At 41.1% G+C, this 22,163-nt stretch overlaps 2 protein-coding genes across 2 annotated transcripts in view; one reads left to right on the forward strand and one right to left on the reverse strand.

The window, feature by feature from the left end:
• The first annotated feature begins 11,503 nt into the window (after window positions 1-11,503).
• LOC118421767 (serine/threonine-protein kinase pdik1l-B-like) lies at window positions 11,504-12,831 on the forward strand. The gene has a single exon (XM_035829272.1). It carries the CDS (start codon window positions 11,582-11,584, stop codon window positions 12,578-12,580), a length of 999 nt encoding a protein of 332 aa, XP_035685165.1. The 5' UTR covers window positions 11,504-11,581; the 3' UTR covers window positions 12,581-12,831.
• A 2,521-nt stretch (window positions 12,832-15,352) lies between these two features.
• The window catches only part of LOC118417714 (annexin A6-like), a gene marked incomplete in the record, with an annotated part of 38,475 nt that continues 31,664 nt past the window's right edge, over window positions 15,353-22,163 (reverse strand). The window contains 7 exon segments of the mRNA XM_035823386.1: window positions 15,353-16,829; window positions 17,734-17,849; window positions 18,574-18,649; window positions 20,276-20,374; window positions 21,449-21,517; window positions 21,766-21,845; window positions 22,115-22,148. Coding sequence (XP_035679279.1) covers window positions 16,695-16,829; window positions 17,734-17,849; window positions 18,574-18,649; window positions 20,276-20,374; window positions 21,449-21,517; window positions 21,766-21,845; window positions 22,115-22,148 — 609 coding nt within the window.

Below are 22,163 nucleotides of genomic sequence, written 5' to 3' on the forward strand. Positions count from 1 at the left end.
TTCTCTTCTTTAACTTGAAGCTCAAAACTTCCAAAAAAGGATCGAAATCTTGGGGTAACTTAAAAAAATATGATACGGCAAAATAAACTAAAACTATTGCTTGAGATATGTGCTTTACACAAAAACGACTACGTCTAGCATTTCGTTGCGATGTGTTAGGTTATTGACTTCTGAAGATATTGATGTACATATATTTGTCGACAGACAAGTAGTTTTAACATTCCACTACCGTGAAATTGGATATGATTGCGGGGACTTAACTTGGCGATAGTTCTACTGCACTATACATCACATGTATAGTGCAGTAGAAGCCGCTTATTAATTGCACGGCCTATTTGCCAGTGAATTTCGTGCTATTATCCGGCTGGTGCAATAATGCGAAGTTATCTAGCTGAGAAAGGTAGAAGTTATCTATCAATGAAGGCACAACTTTGAGCGCTTTCTTACTGATGATGCCATGTAAGTTTTGGGAATTTTGGCAACTTTATGTGGTGCAAATTGGTCAGAATTCAAATCAAGATAATACTGCAGTCGTCACAGAAATCTTGCATTGGGTTCATTGACCCGATTGGGTTCATCGAAGGGCAAACCATCCTGATTCTTGATCTGACTACTTGATATACTGTATCAATAGGTTGCTATAGGTACATATGATTCATACTAGCCGTAGGGGATGACTTCTTTGTTAGGTATTGTAGGGCATATCAGGCGTCACAGTTGAGTTGCGCAGAAGAAGGCACAAAATGTGAATAGTGCCATCAAAAATTCTTGAAAATCCTCTTTTTCCTTGAAAACTTTGGCCCAACCTGGAGACGTTTTTGGGTTAGCAGGAACAGGTAGGGCCTAAGCTTTTCAATTTCGATCAGTAAAACAGGGCCTTCAGAAAAGTGCTAACCCCAATTTCAATCTTAATTTTTCTTCTTCACCAGACAGTCACAAGGGTCATCTTTATAACCATTAAAAAGAAGACACTTTTTGCTTTGAATCCTGACCAACTTGCACCACAAGTTGCCCCAAATACATATATCGTTAGTAGTAGTTAAAGAGGTGCCCCCAAGGCTTGTAGATGAATCACTGTGAATCACGATCGATGGATACAGCATTGTTGCCGTTCTGTAGGTCAATGAACATATTTCGTCAGACTTTTGCAAGCGTTCGTGCACTATATTTACTACACATTGCAAGAATCCGTTGACCAAGCGGCTATTAAAAATGAACCAGAGGTTTTACGTTTCAAATAATGGGGGGGGGGGGTAAATACCTCACGAAAATGTACAGATACAGCTTGCCAAGTGGATCAAGTGGAAAGGGGGGCTACGTATGGAACTCTCCGGCACTTGGGACATAGCACCCCCCCCCCCCCCCCTCAGATTAGTTCAGTTCAGTTCATCCTCGGATGTCTCCACGTGTTCCTGTCCAGCATGATTGAACGGAGCTCGTAGGCATGCAAATCTGTAACCTCCAGCAATAGAATGAAAAGCGGCCTGCTGGCCGATTTGAGCTTCTCATGAATAAACAAAGGTTCAAACAAAATAGTTTCACCCCTCATTATTATCATCCATCACCCGGGCGTGCTGATTGCACGGATGGACAATTAGCTCCTGTAACCAAAACATTAGGAGCTAATTGGCTCATTTGCATTGACTGTGTCTTAGCTTTGTTTCCTATTAAAATCCAAAGTTTTCTTCAGCTCGACTTTGTCTTACCTTGTATTTTCTATTGGAACCCTGGTTTTGGAAAGAAAGAAAAACCACACATACAAGAATTTGCCGCCTACGGAGATGGTGAACATGACGAAAAAGTACCGAAATTGGGAAATATGTCGTTTGGTAGCCTTGATTGTACTTGAAGTGGCATGTACGAGGGGTGATCATTAAGTCCTCGGCCTCACCCAGAAATAATAAGCGCAACTCAGGTTTCGAAGCATAGATGTCATGTATAAAGTCTTATCTTATATGAATGTGTACCAAAATTCAAATTATTGTGATCATTACTTTGCAAGCGACACCCAGTAACTTTAAGTAAGGGAGAAGGAAAATAGGTGGACAATTTTTTTTTTTTTTTTAGCTGCGAGCTGAGGTGTGCGGGTCAACTTTCGCTGCTGGAAGTCAGATACCCCCTTTTTTCTGCTTGAAATCGAAAGAGAATCATTATCAAACATGTTGACCATGTCTTTTGTTAAATGATAAAGAATTTACGGCATAGGGAACTCGACCCACACATGTCTGATCACAGTTCACCCTTGTTTTTCTCGCCACTTTCCTTCTAATTTGCAAAAAACGAATGCCTGGAAAGTAATGACTGCACTGATTTGAAATTTGGAAGATATTGATAAAAGGCTTCATACTATGAAGTTGTGCCTCAAAATTTGAGTTATGCTTATTATTTCTGGGGCCGAGGACTTATTGATCACCCCTCGTACTAGTGAGTTGTATGTAGCCATGGTCGCAGTTGTTGACGTGAAACTAGTTTCAAAGTAAAATAAAAATAGCACCAATGTGGTATCCATGGCAGTAGTTGTCAACTTCTTAAGTGATGCCAGTTTATCACATGTGTCACTTTCTTGATTGTTTGAAAACAGATATTATAATACTTGTTGGTTGTGATATCATATTTGTCGCTCCAATTCTTGCTACAACATTTGTGGTGCCGATTTCTAATATCTACCCATCATGTTTTTTTGCCCATCTTGTTTTTCACCCTCTCGCAGCATCAAACTTGGAGTTTGCGGAGAGTGTCATCCATAAAATTCAATTACGGTGGCCTTACGTAATTTACGAAGTTTCAACTCAGATCAAGGAGGTTAAAAATATCTCCTTGCCCAGACGAACTTTTTAAAAAATCGTATGGACGCTAGTGAGAACAGGCACTCGTATCCAACCCACGTGCAGATGCACATGCGCGCAATGATGCGTCACGTGGTTCGGCATCTTGCAATGGGTTCATTGACCTATCAACTGTCAAGACAATCTACCTCATGCAATTATCTTTGTTGATACAACAAAAATACAGCAACGTTCATATGGTCTTGATTCTACATCAATACATACATACATATGTCTATACAAACAAGTGAATACAAAAACAGTAATAAACAAGTGACTTTGTGACCGCATATTCTTATCTTATAGATTGTAATTGATTTGTAAGAATTTGAAAGTTTTGTATATCGGACAGGTACTGTATCCATAGACATGATTAATGGCCTTATTAGAAGGCTACCTCTTTGTTAAGTATCAGACTACTAAAGAGATTATAATCATAGTGTAAACCCTCTGGGGAGGGCGGAGACACCTGTGCGCTTTCTTGTGTCATGGTGTAGCAAACAATGATTGATACCATGCTTGTGTGTGTGTAAATCCAACCCGAGTCAAACCCGGGTCAACTCCCGGAGAGTTTCACAATGCTTTGGGGTCATAAGAAATGCACTGGGCACAAATTTGAAAATTTGTGTCTAATTACTCTTTATGCCATAGATTTTCGAACACATTTCGTTTCGCATTATAATACTAGTTACCTATGCTGTACGAAAATAGAATTTGAAGTAATCTGTTGCCTTCGTTGGATCAGGCTATCATGATCTATCATGCATGTACAGTAGTTTCGTCCACTGCGGTGTTCCAGTGGGTACTGTAAATGCAGAAATGTTCGCGGTGGATTAATGTTTTCGGTTTTCGCAGTGACCACTTAACGGTGAACATTTTTCTATTATTGTACTAGACTGCAGTCTATAGTGTTATCACGAACTTAAATCCACTGCGAAAAGTCCCTTTTCCCACTACCGCCCCGCGAATTTAAATGCATTTACAGTATTTGGGGCACCTTGATAATATATTCCCACTCACGTTGCCTCAGTGGAGAGTTAAGGACTGGGGTGAGAAGACCGAGGCATCGTGGAATCCGAAATTCCATGCTTACCCGTAAAATACTTAGGGGGTGGGTGGGTGGGGGGGCTAAAAATTTGACTGCACTTCTTTCCCGTGCTCCCCCCATCTACTAATATCCTCTTCAGCAGAAAAGGTGAAGAATTGCTCCGAAACTTGATATCATGTGTTGCGCTCTGTTGTTCAGATATAACACAGAAAAGACACCTACACTTGAACAGAACTTTATTGCCCGACAATTGTACATGATATGGCAACTATTATTACACAAAGTACCAAATGACTGACACTCGGTTTTATTCCGACTGCTGTACCACATGAGAAAGAGCCATACACTCTTTGTGTCTGGCGGTAGGCTGTTCCAGACATTGGGCCCACGGTAGGCTATTGATCTTCTGAAGGTCTCTCGCTTAGGCTTTGGGACAACCAGTTGACTACTTGCTTTGGTTGTTCGTGTACTCTGGTCCCTGCAGTACACAAACATCTAGCGCATGTAGGGTAGTAGTTGCATATAACTTCGGAGCTTTGGATAATCCACACAGATCGGAGATATCCCTCTGGTGAAAAACGGCTACACTAGAAACCTACATTGCCTCTGACCGTGGACTGTAGCTAGACTAGTCTACTCTTGCTAGGCTGTGTCCCTCCCGTCCGGCTCATGATTCACTTGTGAATAGAGGGGGAGTTATATCACATGTCATAAACTCACGCGAGTGGAGATCTCGCGAGAGTTCATTCCATTGTGATATCATTGGGAATCATAATATATTCCCACTCACGTTGCCTCAGTGGAGAGTTAAGGACTGGGGTGAGAAGACCTCGGCACCCGCTTCTCCCGAGTGCCATTATTCCCCTAATTTAAGTTCCTACATTTCCCTTCATTTAATCCTCTCCCAATCCTTATACTTCTCCATTCCCTTTTCCCAATCCTTATTGTCTTCATTCCCCCAATCCCTTATATTTACTCCCTCACCTCTGTGCCTTTCCGTACAAAACCCTCTACGTATGCATTAAGCCACCTTGACAACACAGCAGCATCCCCTATGGTCTGCTGCGCATGCTTGTTGTTATCAACAGGGTGGGTGTGAGACTATCACAGTCACAGTCATCAGTCTTTAGGTGTTCCTCAGGAATGCAGATTGATCCCTGGTTCTCAGCTAAGTTCCTTGGGCGCCTAAGGTCCGGCTCGAGTGGGACCTGTCCAATCCGAACTCAGTGGAATGGTCGACGACCAGTCCGATTAGATAGAGAACCTTTAGAGATTACCTGAGACCAACCTCTCCCAGGTTTACAGTAGTTCAACTCATCCTGCGTCGTGTTGGAAATCAAACATTGATTTCTCTGCGTATACAAGAACAATATTCCAGCTGCAGAGAAAGCTATCACCACAATGCTTGCTCAGTATCTAACCTGTAACTGTCGACCTTTACGCACAGTTCTATGTATTTCAGTCTGGACAGGCCCCACTCGCTTCCCGGACCACCAGGCCGAAGCCAGTATGGGTGGCAACAGCTTAAGGGAGCTGAACACGGTCCACGAGTGAGAACTAGGCCAGCTAAAGGTAGCCAATAAACAGGAACACAGAAAATCCAATGGTAGGAAGGAATGTGACACGAGAAACTCGTCATGATCTTTGTCTTTATTCCAAACTTGCATAATAAGAAACGCAAACACCGGTTCAGTCAACGGTAAAATCACCATCCAACATTACCGTGCAGACGCTGCGGACCTTATCGAAAATTGCATGTCGTCCAAGGTCACAATCTAATTGTGACAAACGAAGTTCCATTGTTCCCATTGTGTCCTCCATTCCTTTGACCTTTACTTCTGACCTGTCCAACAAGGTAGGTCTTCACTGTACTACCGTACGGTTTGTTACCTACCATGGATTTGTTCACCAACCATGCAACAAACCAAACAAAATCTGAGGTTGTCCAACAACCTGTCGTCATATCAAATGAAACACCGACTCAAATCAAACAAAGTTACGATTACCGTCCACCGGCGCCCGTTGTCTTACAGCAAAAATCCACTATACCGTCTGACGCACCCCGCTGTCCAACAACGAATTCTCTACACGATTGTCCAACAATCTCACCACACCGTCCACCGGTGCCGTTGTTCAACAGCGAGTACAATATACAACCATGTACTGCACCCCACCGTCCGACGGTGCCGCTGTCCAACAGCAAATACAACATACAGTCATATACTGCACCACTCCCTCCAACGGTGCCGCTGTCCAACCGCAAATACCAGATACAACAAAGTACTGTACCACACCGTCCAACAGCGAATACAACATACAACCATGTACTTGTACTACACCGCCCAACGGTGCCGCTGTCCAACGGCGTATACAACATACAACCATGTATGTACCGTGCCACACCGTCCGGCGGTGCCGCTGTCCAACAGCGAATACAACATACAACCATGTACTGTACTACACCGTCCGACGGAGTCCGCTGTCCAACAGCGAATACAACATACAACCATGTATGTACTGTACCACACCGTCCTACAGTGCTGCTGTCCGACAGCGAATACAATATACAACCATGTACTGTACCACACCGTCCAACGGTGCCGCTGTCCAACAGGAAATACAACATACAGTCATATACTATACCACACCGTCCGGCGGCCACGCTGTCCGACAGCAAATGCAATATACAACAAAGTACTGTACCACACCGTTCAACGGTGCCCGCTGTCTGACAGCAAATACAATATGCAACAATTATTGTACCAAACCGTCCGACGGTGCCGCTGTCCAACAGCAAATACAACATACACGATGTATGTACTGTACCACACCGTCCAACGGTGCCCGCTGTCCGACAGCAAATACAATATGCAACAATTACTGTACCAAACCGTCCGACGGTGCCGCTGTCCAACAGCAAATACAATATACACAAATTACTATACCACACCGTCCGACGGTGCCGCTGTCCGACAGCCAATACAATATACAACAATTGCTGTACCAAACCGTTCGACGGTGCCGCTGTCCGACAGCAAATACAATAAACACAAATTACTGTACCACACCGTCCGACGGTGCTGCTGTCCGACAGCGAATACAATATACAACAATTACTTTATTACGTCATCCGACGGTGCCGTTGTCCGACAGCGAATTCTAACCAATTAAAACATTAAATCGATCGACGATCCTCAGTCATACAGAGTCAAAACCTAAAGTTTCCCCACAAAAGTTACGTCCTCGGTACTAAGAAATCAGACCACTGCGCCCCGCTGATCAGCCTGACAGGAGCTGGGGAGGAGAGAATACCGGGTTAGTGCAAAACTGCGACCCACTCCGAAACTACGTCCCGCTGATCAGCCTGACAGGAGCTGGGGAGGAAAGAACGCCGGGTTAGTAACGAACTGCGCCCCGCCAGTCCGCCTGACAGGAGCTGGGGAGGAGAGAACGCCGGGTTAGTGCCGAACTGCTCCCCGCTAGTCAGCCTGACAGGAGCTGTGGTGGAGAGAACGCCGGGTTAGTGCCGAACTGCTCCCCGCCAGTCAGCCTGACAGGAGCTGGGGAGGAGAGAACGCCGGTTTAGTGCAGACCTGCGACCCGCCCCGAACTGCGCCCCGCCGATCAGCATGACAGGAGCTGGTAAACTGGAAGAAGGGCACATCACATGTTACGTCATCGCGGCAAAAATTACTGAGAAAACAGAAACATCACGAGTTCACGACGGTTAAAAGATCTCTTACTAGCGTACAGGCTGTCCGACAACCTGAAGTGCAAAAACAAACACTTTCAGAAAGGATATCACAGTCAACTTGGAATCACCGCTGCAAATTGTTGACTACTGCCCGAGTAATGAAGTCTTTGAGCCTGGTCCAACCACTTTCCGGGCTGTTGACTGCTCCACAGATTGCAGAAATGCTGGCCTAGCACAGAAAACCATGGCAAAATTGTACGGTAAAAACAGACAAGCAACACTGCTAAAACGAGAGCAGCCCAATCAGGCAACTCTACCCGAAACATGGCGCTTCGGCACACACAGAAAAAACACTGACCACCACTTTGACGACTGCCCAAAGTTTCCAAAAAATGGCTTAACTCACCCACAGCGGTGTCAGTAATAAGTTTAACCACTACTGTCGTCAGGGGAGGAATGTCAGGTGCTCCTCCAGGCCCTCGGTGATCAGTTCAGTGTTGTTCTGCTCCATTAGGCTCCTTGCGCGAGAAAACAAGGATTACGGCAGTCCTGGTGGTGATACAGCCTTGTCTGAATACCTAACTCATGCGAAAAAACAAACAAACAAGGAAATCACAATGCATCCGAAGCCAAATTAACCACGCTAAGTTGAATCAATCTCACCTGCGCACCCGAACACGTGCGCTCCACATACAGATGCAAATTCCACTCATAAATGACACGAGTATCAGAAGGAACATTTGAAAACTCGAATATGCTCTAAAACACAAGCTGCACGCCTTAGGAAAGGTGAGCAAACAAATTCACAGAATAATAAAACGAAATTCAGACAGCAAAATGTCTCTGCACTGAGAACACTGTCCCGCCAAAGCGCGGGAAACAGACCGCCAAACGAAAATTCCAGAACACGCCATAAGGCGGCAAGGCAATACTGCGTACCTTCTAGGTTAGGGACACTAACGCCAAAGGAAACTACTCAGTCCTTTGCTGCCGGCAAGATACGTTCCCAGAAGTAAAAGATGTCACCGGCTTGCACATGGCTGGTACCGCACTACAGGAGCTCTGCTTGGCAACGTCCTGTTCGTGCGGCTTATGATTCACTTGTGAATAGAGGGGGAGTTATATCACATGTCATAAACTCACGCGAGTGGAGATCTCGCGAGAGTTCATTCCATTGTGATATCATTGGGAATCCTGTGCAAGTTGGTTAGGCCATATTGATTTGCTTATATGGATGGCATCCTTTGGGAATCCGAAAACTGATGCGAGCGTGCGAATAAAAAAAGTTTGGTAAAAAAAGTTCTTCATTATGAACTCTAAGTGGTCAAAATGGTTGAACAAATGACAGAACACACAGAATATACTATATTAGTATACCAAACAATAGGTTCTTCATTTTTTTTACATCTTTTTTTACCCTTTAATGGTGTATGACATTAGTATACGTTTTCCGATTATTACTTTTTGCAATCCACGGCATCTATTTGCTTATTTTGAAGCTATTTTGTACGATTTCGAGTATGGTTGAAAATTTTATTTTTGGAAACGGCCAAAAATTGATGCACGTGCGCGGATGTCATCCATATAATCAAATCAACATGGCCTTATGTCTTATCATACAAAGCGAGACAATACTGCGGTCGTCTCACCACCGGCGCAGTTTGGCATTATTTCAAGTAATTTCGCGGCCCCATTGGTAAATAGGTCGTCCTGACATAATTGTATAATTGGATGACTGATTGTCATAATTGTATACAACCTCCAGGGTGGTTAACGTTTCCGATGCGCAAGCTCGCAATAATATCAAGACACCAACTGTTCGTAAGTAGAGGTAGATTTAGAATAGATATTAAACTCAAACTCACAAACTATTACTTTATGGGGAGGCACAGAGAAGGTATAAAAGGAGGAGTGGTCCGATCTGTGTCATTCTTGAGAAAGACATATTAAACTCGAAACCGGTAGAATACCGTCGTCTCTGAGCCGTCATTTTCCCAAGCTACGAATGATGTAAAACTATTACTTTATCTATAAATCTCATTTTCGTTCTTTGTTAAGAATACAATCTATACCACTGTTTTATTTATTTATTTGTTTATTTTTTATTTATTCAACATCAAAGTACAAACAGGACGGAGAGGTAATACACTCTAGCAGTACGCTAATATTCACATCACCTCTCAAAAAGAGATAACTGACAAGAACAAATAAATGACAATATCAAAACAAACAGTTCACAGCTATTTACATATAAGTCAGGTTACAAGGTAGTTGCAAAACGTTTCGTATGTACAATATATAACTGGGTTAACTGTAAGATACTGTAGTTTGTAGAATGTGACAGGAAAGGTAAACCCCTTGATAGTAGATGGATACGGACTGATTCGAATAAACTATTGAAGTCAAAAGTATTGCCTAGCAGGTTCTGTAGATTGCCAAAAAAACTAATTCTGTATTGTTGATATGTAAGGCAGTATAACAAAAAATGTACAACACTTTCACATTGACACCCACAGTTACAGGCTGGACTAGAAGCTAAATTGCGGATAAATAAACTATGGTTCAGACTGCAGGTGCCGATGCGAAGTCGTGTGAGGAGGGCGCAGGTGTATCGAGGACCGTAACTTAAATGTTTATTGATGGAGGGGCGTACTAATTTTACTAAATGTTTTTATACAGTGAAAAGTTAATTACGAACAGCAATGTCAAGACCATTCCAGTGTTATTTTGTTTGCAATTAGCCTTCGGGCATGAACTTGCAATAAAGTTCGTAAACTGATACTTAGAAATTCCGTAGCTTTTATTATTTCTTTGATGCCTTGGCAGATGCTATATAGACGAAAAACAGGCGGTGACCACAGCGCCATAACATGTCATGTGCCTTGTAGATTTAAGCTGTTTTTTTACTCGAAATTCAGTAGCTATAGCTAAGTTATTTTAGTCCCGATGATTTTATGCTTGAAGCTTGACTCCTGTGAGTAAGTCGCAATTCAGCTCACCAGCTGCAACGTTTTACAAAAAGAAAATCATTCATTCATTCATAACCTAATTTGCTTTCTGGTAAAAAAATTCCTTAGAACATAACATGTGTTGCTGTTTACTCGCATGACCCTAGCAAAACCTGCTGACCTTAGAATGTTTTGGTAGACCGCTAGCACTGGCAAGGGACAAAAAGATCGTTTAAAATTGAGTGATGAAAATGTTGTGGAATAGTTTTCCAACATGTTCTACTTATTTCTTTTAAAGTAGAAAATTTTGCTTGTAACTGTCACAATAGGCAGGGTTACATGTGTGAACAGCTCATGTCACATTTTACATACAGGAAGGTTGCCTTGGGCCCTTTGGATGCAATTATATGAATGTCATCATCTGGGAACCACAAAAGTGATGCGAGCGTGTGAATGAAAAAAAAAAGTTTTTAAATAAATTAATGGTCGGGAAGCTTGAATAAATAAACAAAAGAGTATGGCGTACAAAACAACGTGTTCTTCATTTGTGTTCTTTAACATCTTCTTTGACTTCTTTGAATGGACTTTGGCATTCTACGACATCGGCGTCCGTTTTCCGATCCTCCTTTTTTTACAAGTTTAAGTATATATTTACGCATTGCTGCAGCTTTGTATGAGTTACAGTATGGTGAAGAATTGCTTTGGGAAACGGACGAAAGTTGACTTGATGTTGAGTCATCCATGATATAATCTAATCAATATTGACAACATTGCCTTAGTGTCGACATTGTTACACGTTGTTTTAACAAACAGTGCTGCCATGCGGTTTTCTTGCAAAAGACAGGCAGCGGAGTTTAACGGCCCCTGTAACCCGAATCTCCTAGTTAGCCAGGTCTATTATTTCCCCGTCTAATTCTGAATGCCCGAAAAAGGGCGGAAAGCGTGTCATGTTTCCTTTATAGCGTTTCAACGACTAGCGTTATGTCAACACACGGCTTGTTGCGTCCCAAGAAAAACACTCGGACGTAAAACTTTCTACTCGCTTTATGACTGTTTTCCAACCGATATGAAGGATATAGTAGGCGGTTATAGAATCTTGGATAAGCTGTCGCAAGGACACTTCGGTGCAGTGTTTACAGCAAGACACAAGGAATCGTCGAGAGCCTACGCCTTAAGACTTGTCGAGTGTGACACTCTCACAGGAGCTAAAGAGGCGGTGGGACATTTCAACAAACTGAAGGAACTCGACGACTATTGCACCGTCTTATCTTACGTCGACGCATTCACGGATATCCAAGACTTGAACGTCTACGTATGCGTCGTGACGCCGTTCGAAGATGGACCGACGCTGAACGACTACGTCCTTCAACACCAAGGCGTATCCGATGAAGAACTCGGAGTGTTGTTGTGTGATCTAAGCGAGGGTTTGGCTTTCTTACACAAAAACAACATAACCCATGGCGGCCTTACACCGAGTAACGTTCTTCTCTGGACGGACGACGTTTTGCTGACTCGTGCAAAGATAGCCGACTTTGGCATGGCCAGAGTGTGCGAACATCTCGAAGAATGGACCTACGGTGGAAACGTCTACAAGTATTTCGTTAAGAGGCAGCTTGGAGCGCAATATTTTCTCCCGCCCGAATGCTGGAGGGGGACAGAAGTGGAGTTGTTAGAGAGAGTGGACGTGTTCTCGTTGGGTGCTGTGATTTGCGCAACCCTGCTCCACACAAGTGTGAATGTACAAAATAGGAGAATTTTGGCGTGTTTTGTCTTGAGTGGGGAGGGGCACTTACCGTTATGGCACGATGGGGCAGCCGAAGTACTACAACTTCCAGAAACGCCCATAAACTCTCTACTGAGAAAAATGCTGAAGGCTGATCCGAAACAACGTCCTGACGCTAACGAGGTCTTACACGTCATATCCAAAGCTTTTGGCAAATCTACTACCAAGGCACCCAGACGATATTTCAGGACAAGACGGCTTTGTTACGGATTCTTTGGAGTCGTCGCAGCGGCGTTTGCAGTTGGCATTGGTGCTTGGAACGCGGGGATGTTCGAGTTGTAACAAGATTGTCACTGGAAAAGAGATGACATTGGACTTGCTAATGTAACGCACACAGCCTGTAGACGGAGCACATAACGAATATAATTGTACAGAGTTTTTGATAAAGTTGGGTCAATGGTCAAGTTTTATTAAACCAGACTATTCAGAAAAAAAGTCGTGCGTGTTGTGATTGTCAAATGCATGCTTGCATACGAGGTAAACCGCCTCATGGCATAACACAGCAGGTTTGTACTGAACAATCAATCAGATATTGAGCCACTCATAAAAGATGGACACCTGCTCTTTTAGATAAGTGTGGTGGGTTCTTGGCAGGATAACATCGCTGACTGGACGGGCCTCAGCCTACAGGAGAGGATAACCCTGGCTAGGGATAGAAGAACCTGGAGGCAACTCTCGATCTTCATGTCTACCTTGATCCCCAACGACCTGGAGGTCAAGGGACTAGGTAGGTAGGTAGGTAGGTAGGTAGGTAGGTAGGTGGGTTCTTTAACGTTGAGGTTAACGTCCTATCCAAGAGACGTCCTTGACTGCAGTTAAGAACTCATTTTTCCCCAAGTGGAGTATATAAAGAAAGCCATGTTAAGTGCCAGGATCTGAGCCAAACACCACAATGTTTTCTAATCATTTGCAATAAATATGTCTGTGCCCTATTGCATTTAATGTGGATACGCTTTTTGCCTTGCCGCCAGGCAAGGCTTTACGCCAGCTTTTTTCCATGGATCAATGGACGGACCTTTTAACCCAGCCCTTCCAAAGCCCCTTCCAAAGGCCCTTCCAAATCGCCTTTCTCATGGACAAGTTTGACGGCTCAGGCAGACAATGGTACATCCCTGTTGAATTTTAAACCGTCCATTTTACGTATTTGTTTCTGTTTGCGGTCGGTTCTAAAAGCATTTAATATTTGGTTACATTGAATAAATGAAGCGTTTGTATGGTAAAATTCCAAATTCATTTGGAGTGACATAAAATCAAGTGCATTATCTCGCAACAAGAATTGCATTAGCTATTCATAAAGATGAAACAATTTCCAAATCAGGCTAATAAATTGTATGTGAATATATAAGTAGCCATGACGTCATCAAAACGTTGGAGAGGCCTTCCGAGACCGCAGCAAAACGCTAACGTGAGTTTAGGAGAGCGCCAGCTCAAAACGTCACACGAGAAGTCGCAATAGATAATATTTAGGATCATTTTGTTATATCGCTGTGGCTATTGACACACTGAGTGTGCCTATAGCCTAAACAGGCTATTGACACACCGAGATTCCAGCCAGCCAATCAGAGCTTGTAACATGCCTTTCCCGACATTATTTTGCCAGGCTCTCGTCTCATTACAAACTTTTCACATAAGTAACAGTTGTTTAGACATTTTTCGGAGGATTAGACATTAGAATCTTTGAATCTTGGAATGAACGGACGTATTCAAGTTATGCCTTAGATTTGGATACCTGTTAATACGAGGTGGTACTGGGAATGTTAGCATGGCGTAGTGGTTAGCGTGAATAGTCGCCACACTGCCGACCCCGGTTCGAACCCGCCTAGTGAAAGTTTTTTTTTTTCAATTGTCCTTTTACCTTTTTATAACATCCATTTGATATAAGAATATTTTCGTCATGCGACCAGAACCATGAAAACCCACCTTTGGGACTTTTTGGTCTGCATTTTCAAGAGTGCATGTTTAGGTAACAGTTACGTTTATTTTTTTCAGCCGCAGAATCCACCCGCTACGTTCTTATTTTGGACGGTACACTTATTATTTCTTTTAAATTGGACCAGGGACCCCTGAAATAATAAAATGTGGGGTTTTCCAAGGATAAAAGCTCCTTGGGTTTTCTAACCATAATTCTGCGGTATTTTTGCTCAAAATTCACGCCGTCGAAGCATATATTTCCGCGCCGCTATGTCATCCAAACATATCGGTTGATCTCGCTATGACGCTACAAAGTTCTTTCAAAATAATGAAAGTAAAACAACAACTATAACTTCGCTTCACTTGTGATATCAGTTTTGAGGCCGCAAATTCTCCCTAACGGCAGGAATTCGTCGGCAAACACAGCTGAAAACGTGTTCCAACATGGTCACATGCGGTGTTTGCATGGTACTAAATATAGTTAGCTCATTTGCATACTTGTGACTGGCTACATGCGGCCTATACCGTAAACACGTGCACGTGAAAAAGATCGTATTTTGGGTTGATGATGGGCACAGAATGCCATTTGTATTTTCAGAGTGTTGCCTTTCAAATATAATCGTAAGATTTTCTCATTTTCGTGGTTTCTAGTGTCAAAATTTTAATAATACGTATTTAGCAGACAAGCAAATTATCCTTACTGCACGCCAAGGCACAGCATTTTGCCTTGCCGGGCTTGAAGTGCCGACCTACCTTTTCCTGACGATATTCCTACCACGCGGCAAGGCACAGCTTTTTTAAAAAGATTTCTTGTTTGTGGGGTGGGGGTTTATGTCATACTAGATGCAAATTTTTGGAAAAAATGTGTCAAAAAGGACCCAGTACATCACCCCTGAAGTGGGCGTGATCATATTAAAAAAATTCATTTAACGCCCCTCTCTAACTTAGCCTAAATTTTAGGGGCAAACCTCAAGATTTGCATTTTTACGTATGTCCTGGAGCAAATAAAAAGTGTAACATGTATATTTTGCTCACAGTTGGAATTGCACACTAACAGTCTCTCATAAAAACTAAATTTATATTCTTGCAATTTGCTAAGGTAACCATCAGTGTAACACAATGTAAATACAAGTCATTAGCATATGTAGAAAAAGATACTTTATTCATAAAATTGTTATTTGCATGCATAAAAAGATGACTTATTTCTCACAAAAGATCAATTGTATTTTTTTCAGAAAAAACAACCACAAGCGCAATTAGAATTCTCTATGTTGATGTTAAAAATCTGTACACACTCTTTATAGATATATTTCTTTGGGCTGCAAATGAATTATTACAACCAGTCTGGAATATACAAATCTGATATGTATTTTCATAAATTTTTACCAGTAAAAGCAAAGAATCGAATACAACATATAATACTGCATATACTCTGATGTGGTCCAATGATTGATCAGCTTACAGAAGCTTCCTTACTGCTATGAGGAACAGCCTTTGTGATTGGACGAAAATTTTACTTGACATCTGTTTCAGGAAAGGATTGTCTGTCAACTTAAAAATTTTGGACGGAACATGTTAAAATTGTATGTGACTTTTCTACCAAAATCTGTCTACGTTAAAGGAGGCATCATCCTATGTCATGGTCTCACACAGCAGTTTTCCAACTTGATAAAGCCAAATATAATAATACAATTAGCAGACACCATCTTATGGAACTGCATTAGGATACCACATGATGGCAATTTTTGTGAATTTTAAGCATTGCAGGTTTTGCTAGCTTTTCATACAGCATTCTTGACTACAGCATTCTTTCTTGTTTATTTCATGTCTTTGAAAGTTTGACTTATCTTGATAAATTCTACTTGACCTTTAAAGGCCTTTTTTATGGGTTTTTAGAGGAAGTCATGGTTATATAACAACCCCTTTCCACTTAAGGCTGTGACCTCTGAGCGAACAAACATTGTTGCTGATTGCTCAACAAATTTTATCCATAAAAGAGGAACTGTAAAATATTTTGTATGCTTTTCATATTTTGCCAAATTATATCATATTATGCAGATTCCGATTCTAAAATTGAGGGTCATGAAAATTCAATTTGGTTGCCCAGTGTTCACCAATCTAGTGGAAAGGGGCCTTTGCAAAAAGTGTCATGAGGGCGTGCTTGTAATGGCACAATACTGTTAAATGCGTATGGCACCAAAACACAACAGTTTCAGATTATAGTAGTTTTAGTCAATGAACAAAGACATTTGTAAAGAATAAAATAACACAGGTTGAAATTAACTAGATGACCAAGTGGGAAGAATCAAGAACTAGAAAACAGTACAATTTGCAAGAATCAATATTCAATAAGATTGGTAGGGTATTGGTATATTTCATGTGCAAATGTCTTTGTTCATTGAATAATAACTATGATCATAACAGTTGTTTGGAACTGTTGAATTGGCAACATGAGCACTGCAAGCACTGTAATGGAGAGTGTGATTCAGCTGCCCTTGTTGCCCTTGATCAGTGCCAGCAGGAGTTTCTTGTGGTCCCCTTTGCAGGAGTCCTCCACAGTCTCAGCCAGTGCCTGACCCTGCTGGTCCTTGAACAGGCGCTTGATTTCCAGCAGGTCCACCTGTGGTGACAGGTGTATCAATTATAGTGATTATCATACTCACTGACATGGCATCAGATCGTGGCCTTGAATGGCAACGAGGCCAAGAGGACAGATGTTTAGCTCCTGGCATTCCTGGCCAAATGTCGGCTAAATTGCAAGAGCAGCACTTACTGACTTTTGTACATTTTTCTTACCTTTTCTTTGTGTTATAAGAAAATTATTTTCCTAACATATAAAAATAAAGTTGTTTAGATTATGATGCAGTTAGAAAAATCATCATAATATACATTTGATCCACCTGCCACTAACTACGAAAATGTACATGTAAAAACAACACTTGCACTCACTGAGTAATCATTTTGTTTTAAACCCTCTTTACCAGGAATTATTATGTCCCGGTAGTATAACCTCTGCTTGGAGAGTACATGTAATGTAATTGGCCATGATGCTTACTTGCACCAGCTGTGGACTGTACCATTACCTTTGAGAAGAGGGTGTCATTCTGTACATTTGTAAATAGATTACAGGACCAATAAATACTATTTTGCCCCAAATCAATGTGCATCATTTTGCACATTCTACCAGACAATATGCCAAAGTACACATGAATACATAAAAGGGATCTTGACTTAAAACTCCCAACACACTGAAACAACCAATCGCAATACTCTCCAAGTAGATCCTATGGTAGCATAAGATAGTATCAAAAGCTGGCATAGAAGTGAAGCCGGCTTAGGAGTGTGTTTCGCTACAGGGAATCTATTATAGCTACATGTACGAGGCAAATGGACACCTTTTGGCTGACTACACTCCTTGGCAAATTTGGTACTATTTTATGCAATTGTAGGATCTGCTTGGAGATTACAATCCCAATTCCCCGTATACATCCTTCATGGATCTCCAGAGGTAATTCTGGACTTACTTCTGATCTTGTCACCACGATGCGCATCAAGGTGTCCTCGTCCATTCCTTCCGAGCCACTCACGGCTTCTGCCAGTCTGCCAGCAAAGAACTTGGCAGGGTCCTTGAGACAACGCACTGCAAAAGGGACATTTTTACAACAACAAATTTACCAAAAGCATTAAGAAGTAAATAATGTGAAGAATCATTATTGAGATTTCAAGACTAGTGAAATGCAGATTAAATGGAATCATTTTTATGTACATGTACCATTTTTCTACATGTACATTGCAGCAGGGTACTAAAAATGCATTAAAGTTGGCAGGGATTTATTTCGTGGTGGACAAAAAATGAAGTGTTATCATATTAGTCACATATTGTGCAGTTAAGGAAACCCTGTCAAAGGAAACATAAGACATTTTACCTTGTTGTACTTGAACAATGTTTACGGACAGCTAGTCAGAAACTACATACTAGTGATCTAGAAACTGGGCAAAGATACGACAAAGAAGAGAAGATTATGCTAGTATGGGCAGACAGAGCAGTAACTTTATGGCAGTGCTAGTGTGATTGACTATCACTGATCTAAACGTATCTACCTACTGGATACGTAGAACTGTGAGTTGAATAAATAATGCATTCAATGTTCAAAGATCGGGTCTTTCTTCAATTTGAACTTTTGTAAGACAAAGTATATAAATTCAAGCATCTTCAATGTAGCAGGTGTCTCTTGCACACTTCTAGTACAATGTAGTTTAAAGGAGTATGTACATGTAGTCCTAAGATAAGGGTTTTAATAAAACTTTTCACTGTGGTTTTAAAGTGGTCACAGTGAAGACCGTTATGGCGCCGTAAAACTCACCAATGGCAGCAAAGCCCACTTTCTGGGTATCTGGCATCTCCGACTCTATCGTCTCTAGTAGCTCTCTGCCTGAAACCTGTAGTGGTAAATAAATTCATAAAGTATGTTCACATGATATCAATTATCATCCTAGAAACAGCCAAATAACAGATTGCTGGTTTTAATAGATACAAAATCAAAAGCCCTTGAAATTCATAGTGCTAAGCTTTGTACATGTATTTCCTATAACTGTATAGTGGAAGGTTTTCTTGTGTATGATGTGCCACATGCAACACTTGTTGTGTCATAGAAAGAGATATGGATACTGCTCTTTAATACACCGAATGGAGTGTGTAGGATTTTTGCACTTTTTAAAATACTTTGGTTACGACCTCCTGATGACCTTTTAGTAACAATGCTTGAAATTATCACACCATTGCTAAAACAACATATTATCCACAATCAGCCTGTTGGGTTGTCTGAATGCATGCAAGCAATTATGTCCAACTGCTTTGTTAAAGAAACAAACTAAACTCACTCACTGATGACGATAATCACAATAATCAAGGATGGAGCTACATAATAAATGGACACTAAATACAGAGTAAGGTTTATGTCAGTTTAATAACACTTTCTGTAGGCTTTGCTCTGTAACTCAACCATCTAATTACAGACAACATTGTTCCATACCGAAACCACCAAAAAACAAAATTGTCTTTAAGTTGTCTGATTGCATGCGATTAGGACAAATTGCTTAGTTGAAAAAACAAATTTTGTAATGACCAAAATCAAACTGAATACAGAGGCAGTCCAATTGAATAAAAAGGTGTAAAAACACTGTAACACATAATTTATTCAACCTATAATCTAATCTCACACAAAAACTCCTGGCCCATTGAGCTGTCTGAACACATTCAATTATGTCAAACTACAAAATAAACAGATACAGGTAAATTGACCATAATCACAGTCATTACAGAATGGCATTTATTCTAAGCACTTATTACACTCTGATTCTTCTTCTTCTTTCGTGTCATTACATTTAGCAACTATAAGTCTGGTAAGCATTGTTCAATGAACAGATTTTGTAAAAATCTGACACAAATGAACATCAAATCTCCCTTACTATCAGACTCCTAGTTCTTGAAATATTGCACTTGCTGACATACATGTAAGCACGTAAAAATCCTAATCAACATAATGTCGAAGGAAACTTTGCATTCATTATATCAGGACCTGGTATTCTCATTTCATATTCAGCAATTTCACTACTTATATATCAAAGGCAAATAATTCTACATCCTAGTTCTTTAAGCAGGAAATATTGAACTTGCTGACATAAGCACTTAGATATCCTAATCAACATAATGCCAAAAGAAACCTTGCAGAAGCATCATTATATTAGGACCTGGTGTTTATTTTCATTTCATATTCAGCAATTTCACCACTTACATGTTAAGGTAAGAGAAGGGGGAGTAGTGTAACAATGGGGTTCAAGCGCTGCCAAACTGACCACGCCAACAGCTCGGAGCTTTTGACGTTGTGGTTTGCAAGTTGGATTTGTGATCCGGCTGCCCGGGTTTGACGCAGGTTCGAATCCCAGGATTCGGGATGTTGTTACTTTCTGTTCTACTCGCCCCTCTGGTTGTCTCATTTACATTGTCGTGTCAATAAAGATTTCGTGTAAAAGGCAAATAATTCTACATCTGATACACATAGTTACCTTTTTGTAAGCTTGCAGTGTTGCTTTAAGTTGAGGTACACTTCTGTTTGCCAAGACTTCCACGATCCTGGACCTCTCACTGGCACCTAACTTGTCCTCCTGAAATATAAGCAATGTTAACAAATTATAAGAAAACATAATATATTACTGTTCTAGTATTGTTTTTCTAGGTGCAAAGGTTGTTATCAGTTCATGTATATGAATACTTTTCTTAAAAGTGGAACAAACTAGCCAGTCTCTGTTTGACATAATGCTAGTTCACCTTTATCCGTGGGTAACCTATATCCGTCATTTTTAAAAACAAGGTATTAAGGGATAGCAAGACGACGGTCGGTGGTTTCAAACTGAAATATGGTGAAAATACCGTAATTTGAAACCAACGTCCGTCGACTTGATATCCCGCAATGCCATGTTTTTTTTACAAACGACGGATATAGGTTACCCACGGATAAAGGTGAACTAGCGTTAAACTTTTGACTTGTTACATGTACTACCCAAATAATTAATTTGCTGGCAAGGCATCTTGTTGGCCTAATGGTTAGGGTGCTTGGCCCAGAACCCAGAGATACTGGGTTCGTATCCCCTGGCATGCCACCGAATTGTTGTGATCATGGGAAAGGCTTTTCTCTCTCCACTCAGGTGTAAACATTTGTACCTGTCAGTCCTGACTGCAGTAGTGGAGGTAACGCTAGTTCACCTTAATCCGTGGGGTAACCTATAGCTAGATTCGTTGTTAAAAAAACTGGGTATTTAGATATTGCAGGTTTGTGACGTGAGTTTAAAATGTCGATATTTTCCAAATATTGCAATGTGAAACTACCTTCCATCGACTTAACGATTCCCCAATACCCTATATTTATATACAACGGATATACATTGTAGGTTACCCTACGGATAAACGTGAACTAATGTTAGATGATTGTAAAAGGCAGTGGAAGGAGAGGGGTGGGCTCCACCTTCCAATACAGTGCTTAGACACAGTGGATTACAACCCACTTCCACTACTGTGTCGGACGGTCTCAAAAATAGGCTATGAGACTACCATTCTCACCTCAGTGTCAGATATTTTTGCCTTAGGCGGACAATCATGCTGTCCTACTCAACATAAGACAGATACATGTACAGAAACCTTGCTAATTATATACATTTTTATCAACATTACAATATACATACCTCATATAACTCATGGGCATCCTCCTTGGCTCGTGACTGGTCTACTTTACCCCTCTCCTCTCTGTCACCCTAATGTTTTTTTTCAAAACAACAGAAAGATATGAAATAACACACTTTTGAGAAGACTTAGTACAGAAAATTGGTACATCTTGAAATTCCACTTTTCTATACTACATTTTTGACTGCACCTCTGAAAGACAACCTTAGCAGAGATTTGGAAAAACGCTCAATGTTGAGACTGTTATTCATTCAACAACAATTACAATGTAATTGTCAACAACAATAACAACACAAGAAGAAGTGAAAGGATGTCTGACCTTGGTGAGAGCCAGTAGAAGGTCGGCCAACCTGTCTGTACTGCAGGCCTTCAGATCATCCAGTAGATTACGGGAGAACACTTTTGGAGGGGGGAGGGGGAGATATTTTAGAATAACTCATCAGTACAATGGCCTAGATGAATGACTAAAAAATGTTTGGATAATTGTAATTTGACTGGATGAAATTGTCTGGGGGTCCTAAAAGTGATGCAAGCATACAAATAATATCATACCTCACTCTTCCAATTTATGGTAATCAGCAATACTAAGCACATTTTAATTATGGAGTAAGAAAATGACATATCTAATTATCAAGCACATCAAAACAAATAAGCAGTATACTACTCACATTTCTTGTATGTCTCTCGCATCGCCCTGATTTGCTGTGAATAAAAAGG

This window comes from Branchiostoma floridae, chromosome 1 (assembly GCF_000003815.2).
Source record: "Branchiostoma floridae strain S238N-H82 chromosome 1, Bfl_VNyyK, whole genome shotgun sequence".
NCBI lineage: Eukaryota > Metazoa > Chordata > Leptocardii > Amphioxiformes > Branchiostomatidae > Branchiostoma > Branchiostoma floridae.

Excerpts from the sequence above, each read along its gene's own strand:
- LOC118421767 (XM_035829272.1), top strand. The coding sequence starts at position 11,582 with ATGAAGGATATAGTAGGCGGTTATAGAATCTTGGATAAGCTGTCGCAA.